The 13,119-nt window shown below is 39.0% G+C and overlaps 1 protein-coding gene across 1 annotated transcript in view; it reads left to right on the top strand.

Annotated features, from left to right (window-relative positions):
• The window catches only part of Ehbp1 (EH domain binding protein 1), a 255,761-nt gene that overhangs the window by 131,732 nt on the left and 110,910 nt on the right, over window positions 1–13,119 (top strand). The window contains 1 exon segment of the mRNA XM_032916220.1: window positions 1,314–1,518. Within this exon segment, the coding sequence (XP_032772111.1) occupies window positions 1,314–1,518 (205 nt within the window).

The following is a 13,119-nucleotide window of genomic DNA, read 5'->3' on the forward strand; positions in this document are numbered from 1 at the left end:
TCAGTCATTTCTTTTGATGGCAAAGCATCTTTCTCTTGCATTGCTGTCTTCTTCCATTTCAATTTATCACATGTCTCAATTTCAACCATATAGGTTGTGGAAGGAGGGGGGTGAGATGCATGAACAAGAAGAGTCAGATCTGCTCAATAGCCAGTGACCACTGTGGAGTGGTGACATCTGAGACAAGAACAATTACAAGTGTAAAACAATAGCAAGTACGTGTAAAACAGTAACAGGCACAGTGTAAAACAGTAACAAGCACAGGGTAAAACAGTAACAAGCACAGGGTAAAACAGTAACAAGCACAGGGTAAAACATAACAAGCATGGGTAAAATAGTAACAAGCACAGGATAAAACAGTAATAAGCACAGGATAAAACAGAAACAAGCACAGGGTAAAACATAACAAGCATGGGGTAAAATAGTAATAAGCACAGGGTAAAACAGTAACAAGCTCAGCGTAAAACAGTAACAAGCACAAGGTAAAACAGTAACAAGCTCAGGGTAAAATAGTAACAAGCACAGCGTAAAACAGTAACAAGAACAGGGTAAAACAGTAACAAGCACAGGGTAAAATGGTAACAAGCACAGGGTAAAACAGTAACAAGCACAGGGTAAAACAGTAACAAGAACAGGGTAAAACAGTAACAAGAACAGGGTAAAACAGTAACAAGCACAGGGTAAAACAGTAACAAGCACAGGGTAAAACGGTAACAAGCACAGGGTAAAACAGTAACAAGAACAGGGTAAAACAGTAACAAGAACAGGGTAAAACAGTAACAAGCACAGGGTAAAACGGTAACAAGCACAGGGTAAAACGGTAACAAGCACAGTGTAAAACGGTAACAAGCTCAGCGTAAAACAACAAATACAGTATAAATAACAAGTACAATATAAAACAATAACAAGCACAGCATGAAACAGTAACAAGTACAATGTAAAATATAACAAGCACAGTGTAAAACAGTAAAACAGTACAATAAGGAATACAACATAAAACAATAACAAGAACCTCATTTCTGTTCCATTTACTATTTTTGGATGTCAAGAACAGATGCAGTCTCCATCTTTAAATGCCAGTTTCCTAAGGTTCTGCATAACAGTCGTTGAAATTGAACATTATCTTATTTTTCAGTACTTTTAAGATAGAGAAATTTATTCTAAGTCTGAATTGAAATGGACCAGAAGATAAAAGTCATTATTTCAGAATTCTAGGTTTCATTGGTTTCAGTTTATTTGAGACAGTTTTCAGAACATTTTTAATTCCTTTATATGGAAATAAAACATTTAATGATAATTTTTCTTTCATTTAGATCAAATCCTTTTTATGAGCCTAAGCCAACTTCTCCAAATAATTTGGTCAATACAGTTCAAGAAGGAGAAACTGAACGGAGAGCGAAAAGAAGGGCCCCGGCCCCTCCAGTTCCTCCAGCCCCACCAGCTCTGCCAGCCCTCGCACCCAAGACAAATGAAAGCACAGTTGTCTCTGCAGGGAAAGATCTCTCCACTTCTCCGAAGGTAAGATTTCATACTAGATAAGACAAGTACTGATGCACCCTCTTGGAGATGGGGTAGTAGGAATGGGGTGAGGAACTGTGGGAGTGTGGGGGGGGGTGGTAATGACTGGACTGTAAAAAAATAAAAGTAATAAGAAAATTGCAATATACAATTCTACAAAAAAAGAGAAACTTAACAAACAAACTTGCATTGACCACTCTTTGCTTAGTTGTCTACAGTAATGCACCCTAAAGTGTTCCTGCAACACTCAGAAGTAGCATTCCATTCACTTGGCCATTTCTTGTTAGCTACATAGTGGGAACATATGAAACAAATGTTACAGAACAGAAAAAATCCAAAAATCAGAAATCAATTACTTTAGGGAGATTCGATTGACTAGAGCGTTAATAAATGAAAGAGGCAGTCATCACAAGAAGTAATGATCTAAGTTAAAATATTAATTTTGGTGGAATCTAAAGAATAAAAGGGTCTTTGTTATATAGTAACTTTTCTGAAGGTTTGTTCTTAGTTTGTAGAAATAATATAACAATTTAAGGATAGAGAGGAATTCATAGATGCAAAGAAACAGCCTTAAAATTGTAGACAGCTGATAATGTAGCAGGAGAGGCAATACCTCTACTTGTGGTAGGCCAGCTGCTGAGCACGTGTGGGGCCCTACGTTCCCTCACATGACAGACATGCTACCTTTATATTACAGATATCAAGGATGTAGAAGCCAAACTTGAAAACTTTTCCTTAGAATTTGAGGTGAAAATTGATACTGAAATTTTGGAACGGAAACTCTAAAAGATCAAGGTAGAATCAGGATGTTAATTCTTTTTGTAGGCATTATACATATGACGACAGGTTAGGAAAACAATTGATCCCAGAAACAGAATTTATATGGTCATCCTGGAGAAAGGCCTGAGTATGTTGAGAATTCAAGACCAAGTTCGAGACTTTCAAGTGCATGCAATTACTATAAAGAAAACTTTTTGTAACATTAATTTTTAAAGACAAGGAAGCATATTTACAAAACTAAAAGTATCTGAAAGGGTTTATAATATCAAAAATATTAAAATTTGTGAATTAATGGTAGTATAAGAACTGCCTTAGTGGTTAATAGGACCTTAGCTCACTTACCATATTAATAAATAAAGGGAAAGAATAAGCTATTTATCCTGACTTTCTTTTGTTAGCTCTATTTCAAGAGAATTAAGTAGTTTACAAGGGAGTTATTTTTTCCCGTATGAGAATTCTGACTGCGAAATACAGAAAAAAATTACTTTGTTAGAAAACTTACTGCTTCATAATTCCTGATGAAATAAGGTCTCTAACACTAATTAGCATGTCTGTTAAACCTGAAAATTTAAAACATTCCAATGTGTTAGCATGCCAGTTGGCAACCAACTTCCTCAGTCTGAAAATCAGTAAAAGTTGGAGAAGCGGTCATTTCTTTCTTCTGACCTCTCATAACAGGTCGTGCAGTATTCTTACCAAGGAGTTAACTAGGTTTTAGCCAAGCTGCTGGTTGGGACAATTAACTGCCAGTTTACAAGAAATTTTGGTGAGTGGAGAAATACATAATTAGAATGTGACAATTCCTCCAGGAGAGTCGAGTAGACTTCATTTAACAAACATCTAGTTTGACAAAAATAAAAGACTTTGAGAAGTACATAATTTACTCTAGAAATGATAGGATTCTGGGGTTTGCTCTAAAACGTTCTAGAAGGAAATTGGAGAGCAGGAATCATACTTGGAAAGAATGACAAAACAGGATTGGAAAAATGTTGAGGACTTTTGAAGCAGGGCGATGTTTTGTGGAGAAATCCTTGGTGTGTGTGCCTGTGCGTGTGTGTGTGTGTGTATGTGCCTGTGTGTGTGTGTGCCTTTGTGTGCCTGTGTGTGTGTGTGTGTGTGTGTCTGTGTGTGTATGGGTGTGTGTGCCTGTGTGTGTGTGTGTTTGTGTGTGTGTGTGTGTGTGTGTGTGTGTGTGTGTGTGTGTGGTGTGCATGAGTGTGCGGTCAAGTCTCAGTGTCTTTACATGGGCTCTGGACACTGAGCTCAGGTCATGAGGCTTTCAGGGCACTGAGCCATTTTCCGGCCTCCAATTGTGAACACCCTAAGAGAGCAGAGTGAAAATGGTATTAAGGGACGCATAGCTCCTCTGAGCCGACAAGAGGTGGTGGGCTCTTGATTCAAGAACATTAAATGTCAGTCAGAATAAAAGCAATTCAGAAGCAGCTTGATTGGTAAAACCTTCCAGTCAAAGGCAGGGAAGGCAGCATGACCTGAAAGGAGCAGTGGTCGCTGTGAGCAGCATCCACAGGACTGAAGAGACAGTTCGGAGGCCATGTTCCATATGCTGTGTACAACTGTATGTCCAGGGAAATCATCTCTAAATACGGGGTGGAGGGGGTGGCCAGGTTTTTTCCAGATAATTTGTCATCATAGATAGATTCCCCGCTAAAGGCAATTTTAAATCATAATTTAAACAGAAGGAAAATATTCAGAATGAGTATATTAGAAGTCCAAGGGGACGATCACTCAGTGACAAAGGTGGAAAATCTAAGTGAACATTAACAACATTAAACAATACTCATAGTCTAAGGGCCATGTGTTACTGAGAAGTTAGATAACGATAGCAATTGCTAGTTGGATGTTAGTTAGTTAGTTGGTTAGTTAGTTAGTTAGTTAGTTAGTTAGATGTGTTGTTAGTTTGAGGGCAGCATTAAGAGGATAGGAACTTAAGTGGATCAAGGACCTCCACATCAAACCAGATACACTCAAACTAATAGAAGAAAAACTAGGGAAGCATCTAGAACACATGGGCACTGGAAAAAATTTCCTGAACAAAATACCAATGGCTTATGCTCTAAGATCAAGAATCGACAAATGGGATCTCATAAAACTGCAAAGCTTCTGTAAGGCAAAGGACACTGTGGTTAGGACAAAACGGCAACCAACAGATTGGGAAAAGATCTTTACCAATCCTACAACAGATAGAGGCCTTATATCCAAAATATACAAAGAACTCAAAAAGTTAGACCGCAGGGAGACAAATAACCCTATTAAAAAATGGGGTTCAGAGCTAAACAAAGAATTCACAGCTGAGGAATGCCGAATGGCTGAGAAACACCTAAAGAAATGTTCAACATCTTTAGTCATCAGGAAATGCAAATCAAAACAACCCTGAGATTTCACCTCACACCAGTGAGAATGGCTAAGATCAAAAACTCAGGTGACAGCAAATGCTGGCGAGGATGTGGAGAAAGAGGAACACTCCTCCATTGTTGGTGGGTTGCAGACTGGTACAACCATTCTGGAAATCAGTCTGGAGGTTCCTCAGAAAATTGGACATTGAACTGCCTGAGGATCCAGCTATACCTCTCTTGGGCATATACCCAAAAGATGCCCCAACATATAAAAAAGACACGTGCTCCACTATGTTCATCGCAGCCTTATTTATAATAGCCAGAAGCTGGAAAGAACCAGATGCCCTTCAACAGAGGAATGGATACAGAAAATGTGGTACATCTACACAATGGAATATTACCAGCTATCAAAAACAATGACTTTATGAAATTAAATAGGCAAATGGTTGGAACTGGAAAATATCATCCTGAGTGAGCTAACCCAATCACAGAAAAAGACATACATGGTATGCACTCATTGATAAGTGGCTATTAGCCCAAATGCTTGAATTACCCTAGATGCCTAGAACAAATGAAACTCAAGATGGATGATCAAAATGTGAATGGTTCACTCCTTCTTTAAAAGGGGAACAAGGATACCCTTGGCAGGGAAGAGAGAGGCAAGATTAAAACAGAGACTGAAGGAACACCCATTCAGAGCCTGCCCCACATGTGGCCCATACATATACAGCCACCCAATTAGACAAGATGGATGAAGCAAAGAAGTGCAGACCGACAGGAGCCGGATGTAGATCGCTCCTGAGAGACACAGCCAGAATACAGCAAATACAGAGGTGAATGCCAGCAGCAAACCACTGAACTGAGAATAGGACCCCTGCTGAAGGAATCAGAGAAAGAACTGAAGAGCTTGAAGGGCTCGAGACCCCATATGTACAACAATGCCAAGCAACCAGAGCTTCCAGGGACTAAGCCACTACCTAAAGACTATACATGGACTGACCCTGGACTCTGACCTCATAGGTAGCAATGAATATCCTAGTAAGAGCACCAGTGGAAGGGGAAGCCCTGGGTCCTGCTAAGACTGAACCCCAGTGAACTAGACTGTGGGGGGAGGGCGGCAATGGGGGAGGGGTGGGGAGGGAACACCCATAAGGAAGGGGAGGGGAGGGATGTTTGCCGGAAACCAGGAAAGGGAATAACACTCGAAATGTATATAAGAAATACTCAAGTTAATAAAAAAAAAAAAAAAAAAAAAAAAAAAAAAAGGATAGGAACTGAATATATAACTTACATAGAAGACAGACTGGAGCATAGTTTTTTTTTTAAAGTATAACAAAGAGCACCCTGAAAGGGCAGAATGACAGAACAGATGAAATTATTGGAGAAAAGATGAAATATAGCATTTTAAACTTAGTAAGGAATTCATTATATATATAAATGGATTGACCATTACACTAAAAAATACTGATAAAATTATTTTTAAATTTCTAACATACATTTAAAACAAGAGTATAGGAAAAGTTAAAACACTGTAGAAAGAGGTCTTTTGTTTCTTGTTTCTTTTAATGAAGACAATAAGAAAACTAGTCTGGAGAGCCATATTAATGTAATAAAATACAATAGGTTTTAAAATTAAATGCATTATTAGGAATGAAGAGTCACTTTTCATGATAAACAGTTCATCAGGAAGGTAGCTTTTTACATTATTTTATTTTTAATTGTGTTTCTGTGGGTGGGTATGTGCCTGTGGGTGTGCATGGCTGAGGGAGCCAGAGCTCAGGTGCCCCTGGAGGTGCAGGGTGCAGGGTGCATGGGTGCAGGGTGCAGGGTGCATGGGTGCAGGGTGCAGGGTGCATGGGGCAGGGCACCGTCCTCAGGTCTCCTACAGCACCAACTCTTCCCCTTTGAGCCAGGACTCCAACCCCTTAAATTCAACAATAAAGGAAGCTGCAGGCCTGAGAAATACAGTTAGTAGTTCTCCCCTCCTAAGATGCTGTATTCTGTAGTTCTCACCTCCTAAGACGCTGTATTCTGTAGTTCTCACCTCCTAAGACGCTGTATTCTGTAGTTCTCCCCTCCTAAGATGCTGTATTCTGTAGTTCTCACCTCCTAAGACGCTGTATTCTGTTGTTCTGACCTCCTAAGACGCTGTATTCTGTAGTTCTCACCTCCTAAGACGCTGTATTCTGTAGCTCTGACCTTCTTAGATGCTGTGTTCTACAACAGAGTTGACAGGAATCCCGCCTTGGGCTGTTAGGCATGTGTTCAAAATTAATCCTGAAATTTACTGATAGCACAAGTAGGCTTGAAATTACTAACAACAGTGAAACAAACCTATTTGAAATATTTACATTCTAAGTAACCTGTTGGTCAAGAATAAATTATAACAGAATATGAATTGTAAGTTCAACAAAAAAATTTCAAGTTTCACTATATGATGTATCAAAGGAAAATATTTACAATAAGTATGCACTCTTGTTATTTCTGCAAAGGACTAGTGTTTCACATTTAAGTTCAATTCTTGTTTAGTTCTGTTTTGTTTTGTTTTTAAATAAGTCCTAACTTGCAAGGCTTGAAGCACAGCCTGACATGCATAAACTTGGAAAACACAGTACAATTTGAGCTAATGGAATGACTGGATATTGTAAAATTACTGTCTATAGTCACAGCTTTAAACAAGAGGTTGGGACATAGTTCCACTAGTAATAGGTATTCTTATCCATCTTCTGTAGAGACGGCCAAGCTGCTGTAGAACATAGAACTCTAATGCGTGGATTAGGAGTTGTAATCTGAGGATTAATAGTACATACACTGCGTGTTGGCTCTATTAATGCTATTAGCATTAATGATGTGTGGGCATTTTCTTTGCAAACCTGCTTGTAGCCAGATCATTTCATTAGATCTCAACAGGAATCTTTCCATCCTTTAAGGTTTTTATTTTGAAAATTAAAGCGAGATACAGCTCTCTAGAAATGTCCTTAATGAGAATGAGACCAAACTGAAATATATATGAATAATCATTCTTTCAGAATATAAATTTTAAACATATTTGACTTTTACAAGTAGAGGTGTAGCATTACTTTACAGTAAATATAGATATATTTAAGTATAAAATTCCATGGTTAGGGACCATTTTTATACTTAAACTGCTTTTCAAACTCAGACTGATTGCTTATATATACTGTAAATAATTTCCAAATTCTTAGAGGTTAGTGGAGAAATAGAATAATTTTAATAAACGTTCTGAGCCAATTTTTCTAGCATTTCCACTACTACGGTGCAGAATCTTTAGCATGTGTGTCTTTAGCTGTTCCTGATTCCTTTCAGCTGGGATTTTCTTTTTGTTTTCTACATTTGCTTTTTAAGACTTTGGGGTTTGTGTCTTTATTTTTTCAGAGACAGAGTCTTACTCTATATAGTTCAGATTGTCTTAGCACTTGACCTCTGGGGTGCTGGGATTACAGGTGTTTTTAATGCCCAACTTGCATTATTTATAGTAAAATTTCCCAAGGGAGCAACAAACAAAAGCCTCACCTCATCTAACTTAGTGGCAAATACCAGATTTGTCTCTTCCATTCAGTTTGGAAAGCAGTGTGTGCTCCGTGTACTCACAACTTGAATTATTGAGAAGAGGTCCTTCTTTGGCCTTCTTTAGTAGAGGTTATACAGGTAGGTGTATAGTTTTGTAAATTCATAGAGCCACACAGTAAGTTGAGTGCTACTGAGTGTAAATTCTGTCATCACCAGCATAGAGGCAGAGAGGGCCCCAAGTACCCCTCAGTTACAGCTAACACTTTGAGAACAGCTCTGCTGAGTCTCCCAGCTCTGCTGAGTCTCCCTCCTCCTTTCCATGTCTGCCCTCCACTTCAGCTGTTCACCCTGATGGTGTGAGTAGTCACCTGAGGCCGACAGAGAATTTATGAGAGCCGTGCCCCCGGAGCTGTGGCTCTCGGTTCATTTTCAGATTCAGCCTTGCCCATCTTTTTTGTCTTTTCGATAGATTAAAAAAAAGAAGTGATCATATTTCATCTGAATGAGAACTTTAAAGACAGACTATAAAAAAAGACTGAAGACACTGCAGATGGGCTATAGATAGGAGACATGAGTAGTATTTCAGGTTAAAAACCACAGGAAACCGTGGAGCAGCTCAGTGAAGACGGGCTGGGCATTTTGCTCAGTTCCTAAGGTGCCTGAGTCACATGTTTGAAGCTCTGAGTTTGATCTCCAGCACTGCATGAACTGGGACTCTGGGTGTGTGCTTGTGACCCCAACACTCAGGAGACAGAGACAGATCAAAGTTTAAGGTTATCTGGCAAGTTTAAGGTTATCTGGCAAGTTCAAGGTCTCGCTGAGATGTGTGGAACCCTGTGTCAAAGCACAATGTGTTACAGATGGAAGGAAAGAATAACTGTTATTAATAAACACGGCTAAAGAATAATTTGAAAGGACAAAAGGAGAGAATAACCAAGAATGGTTCAGGAATTGTCTGTTTGAAATTAACTGGATTATTGCGTTTACTTTTCAAAATGTTTTAAATATTGAGCCATATGCTTAAAGATGTTTAAGAGTAAATTTAGTACTCTGAAGTTTCTACTATAACTAAGTCATGGAGTACCCACATTATGCCAGGTGTTACATTAAATGCTGGGTATGAAAGTCAGCATTTCCAGGTTCCTAAGGATACCACAAAGTGAATCCACAAATACACAAAACAAAACAACCCATCTAGTACATTGGAGGAAAATACCAGGCAGTGAATAAAAGAGTGTCATGGGTCCACTAGAAGATGGGAAGGACGCGGCAGTAGACCGGTGTTGGATAAGGTTTCAGTGCTATGTATGAAGGCCTTGAAGTAGGAAATAACTGCTCATGTTGGGAGAACTAAAAAGCCAGTAAAACTCAGTGAGCAAGAGCAGAGCCCTATGAAGAAGGCTGAGATAACTACTGCCTGGTAGCTCCCACAAAGGCTCCTGGGAACTGTAGTAACATTGTCGGCATTAAACGCATTGTATCAAAAGATTACTGAGTGTGTGTGTGTGTGTGTGTGTGTGTGTGTGTTGAAGAAGGCCAACATAATTTGTAGTTCTACTTTCCCCCTATGTTACACGGAAGGAAGTGTTCTTGCTTTCATGTAACCTAGCAGCAGACCTCCATCTGGTATACCCACAGACTCTGCTATTGTTTTGACATTACACCCGACTTTTCAGAGGAAGCCAGCCTTTCTAGATGCTAGACTTGATCTTTCTTTCGCCTCTCTGTTTGATTGGTGTTAGCTGCAGTTAACGTTCTGGTTTCCTGTATAAGCGATTCTCATAGAATAGTTTTAGGTGCTATATTAGCATGGTTCAAAAGTTCTAAATAATTATGGAGAGGAACTTGGAAGAGTCTCTCTCATTTGTGGATCCAGTTTCATTTCACTTTCTGTGCCCACGTCACAATAACAACTTGTGTTAGCTTCTGTCCTGGTGGGATTCACATACATAGAACAGGTAGGTCCAGCGCTTATTCTTATCACTCCCTTTGTCCCAAAGGTTGCAACAGCCTGTAATTCATTTGACTTAGAAGTCACCCTAGCAAATCGTAGATGGCTAGCTTCCATACTCCATGCCTGTTAGTAAGTGAAGCAGGTGTGGTGCCAGGCTGCTGCTGTTAGGACCAATGCAGAGATGAGCAAGCTGCCACATCTGATACTGGATCTTTCCTTTCCCTAAAGTGGATCAAACTTTAAAGTTGTATAATTTGGATAGTGACCATCAGTGGTCACTAAATATTACCTAGAATTTTGTCCATCTGTATTTGAGAAGTTATAATAAAATATTCTAAGGAAAGAGTAGCAGTTGATTTATATTTGTCCTTGTGTTTTACTCTATACTTTAAAATGTCTTGAGAAATCCACCTTTGTACTAGTTCATTTACACAATCCGACCGAGGCAGGTAGTGTTAGACCAGGCAGATCTACCCACAGCTAAGTGTTTTCCCTGAGATCCTGTCCTTGCCTTTGCTTTGCACTGGGAAACACGTGTAAGTCCAAGAGCACCAGGCCTTAGAGAAAGATTCCCTCCCATTAAGCCATAGAAATAGAAGGCTTGCCTTGGCCATGTGAAACTAATAGAGTGTACCGATCGTAAGTCAGCAGGCATCATTTGTAATCTGGACGTAAGTATGTGTAAGTAAATGTTTCCTTATTTAAGTTGTAGTGAGTTATGGGCACTTAAAAAATAATTATCTTCACCTCATAAATCTTTATACTTACTTTAATCTTCCTGTTAATGTCTTCTAGTTTGTGTCAGAAATATATGGGTGGCAATAAATTATAGATTTAAGCTATGTTTAGTGTAGAGAAAAGGGCCGGGGCATAAGCACTTCATAATCAGATCTGTCTAAATCCCAAACTGGCTGTTTTGCTCCTTATTGGAATTGGGAACTTTCTTTTTTAGTGGACTACAGTAATCTAGGTTTGGGGGTGTTGTTGTTTTATTTTTATTTTTTGACAGATTCTTAGATTTAAAAGAATTAGGGATGCCATCCTGTGGAGGAAGTCAGCAACAGATCCTCTGAGTTAATGATGATGCATAGCATAAAAATCAATGCTTAATTTAGCAAGAAAAGAGCAGTAACACATCACCAAGAGCCTGGGTCAGTGTAGCTGTTCCGACGTTCAGTTCTGACGTTCCCCAGCAATAGTAATAGCGTGTTTTATGCAGGATGTGAAGAGAAGGGAAGTAGGACGGTTTGTTGATAGCAGGGGCATGTTAGTCATGTGGGTTATGGCACATTTAAATCTCTTGTTTTAAAAGTTCTTCTCCATGGGCTCCCCTGTTCATTGAATTCAGGAAGGTCCCTGCCTGAATAGTGTGAGACTGGAGAAAGCCATAGATTCCCACAGGTGAAAAGGCAGCAGGGGTAGCCCAGTCTAACTCTGCTGACACATTGTTGCTTCAGGGAGTATCCAAGTTAGGGTAGAAGGAGAAAAGATAAAGAAAAGGCTACTTTGTGAAATATATAAAAAAAAAATCATCTTCAGGTTTTAAGGCATTGTTCTTTAGGTAAACTGTTTATTGAACTAATTTCCTTTTATATCACAAAGTTATAGTTTTAAAATATATACATATGCTCTCAAAAACTATGGGTGCTGTGTACTTTAAGAAAGAATCACCAAGGGCTGGAGAGATGGCTCAGCGGTTAAGAGCTCTGACTGTTCTTCCAGAGGTCCTGAGTTCAAATCCCAGCAACCACATGGTGGCTCACAACCATCTGTAATGAATCTGGTGCCTTCTTCTGGTGTGTCTGAAGACAGCTACAGTGTAGTCATGTAAATAAAGTAAATAAATATTTTTAAAAAAGAAAGAAAACCACCATTAGATGATATTTACAAAGGCTTATAAAGGTTTGGTTTTACTCATCGCTAAATACTTGAATACTTGAAGGGGTGAATACTTGAATACTTGACTAAACAAGGGATGCTTGTTCCAAAACCTTTTTATATGGTTCTGAATAAAAAGTAATAACCAGTGATGTCTCCAAAATAAGAGTATGTATAGTGAGATCATGATTACTTTCTGGTTATTATGTGTAAAATGTAAAGCACCTATTATAGAAAAAAATCACCTTCCTCATTATATTTTGCTTAATTGCATGTAAAAAATGAAATTAGTTCCTTTCAGAAGAATATTAATTTGTCATAGATTCAATTTTCAGATGATCTAATTTAAAACCAGATCTAATCTGTGGTTTCTGTCTTATGCATCATGGCATTACTGACTGACTTGGCACCAGTGTGCTCAGGTTTCTGGTCATGTGAGTCCCCCAAGTGAGCTATTGTACTTTGTGGTAATGAGTAATCTTTGAGCTGTAGAAAAGAAGCAGGATGCATGAAGAAGCACCTAAAACAAAGCAATAATGTTATGCTTCAGCTATTAATAACTAAAAGTTATTTAGAGACTTTATGGGAGAAAAATTATGAGGAAACTAAAGAATGAAAAGGTTGCTCTATTCAGTTTACTAACATTGATAAGTTGATGCAATGGTGAATGTCCGCCATCCTGGTGTTTAGTAGGTGGAAGCAGGAGAATGGAGAGTCCAAGGTCACTCTCGGTTACCTAGAAAGGTAGGTTCCTTTGGTTGGTTGTTTCTTTGGTAAATCTGCTGAAATAAACTTTGTTTCTTTCTTCTGAGATTCCCTTGATTCCCTTTTGTTGTTGAGGGATACTCTCACTGGGTATACAACCCCAAGTTCTTTCAGCCTTGGAAAGTGTGCTGCCCATTCTGGTCAGCACAGATGAGAATTTTGCATGTGAATTTCATTTGTTGTCTTTAGAAACAAGGGTTCACCATTGTAGCTCTGTCTCATCTCAGCCTCAGTCCTCCTCCGTCGGGCTCCCCAGGGCTGGGATTACATCTGTAGGCCAGCATTCTATCACCAGTCTTATTTCTTTCCCTCCTTCACACAAGTAATACACTACTTATT

Source organism: Rattus rattus, chromosome 11, assembly GCF_011064425.1.
Source record: "Rattus rattus isolate New Zealand chromosome 11, Rrattus_CSIRO_v1, whole genome shotgun sequence".
Lineage (NCBI taxonomy): Eukaryota > Metazoa > Chordata > Mammalia > Rodentia > Muridae > Rattus > Rattus rattus.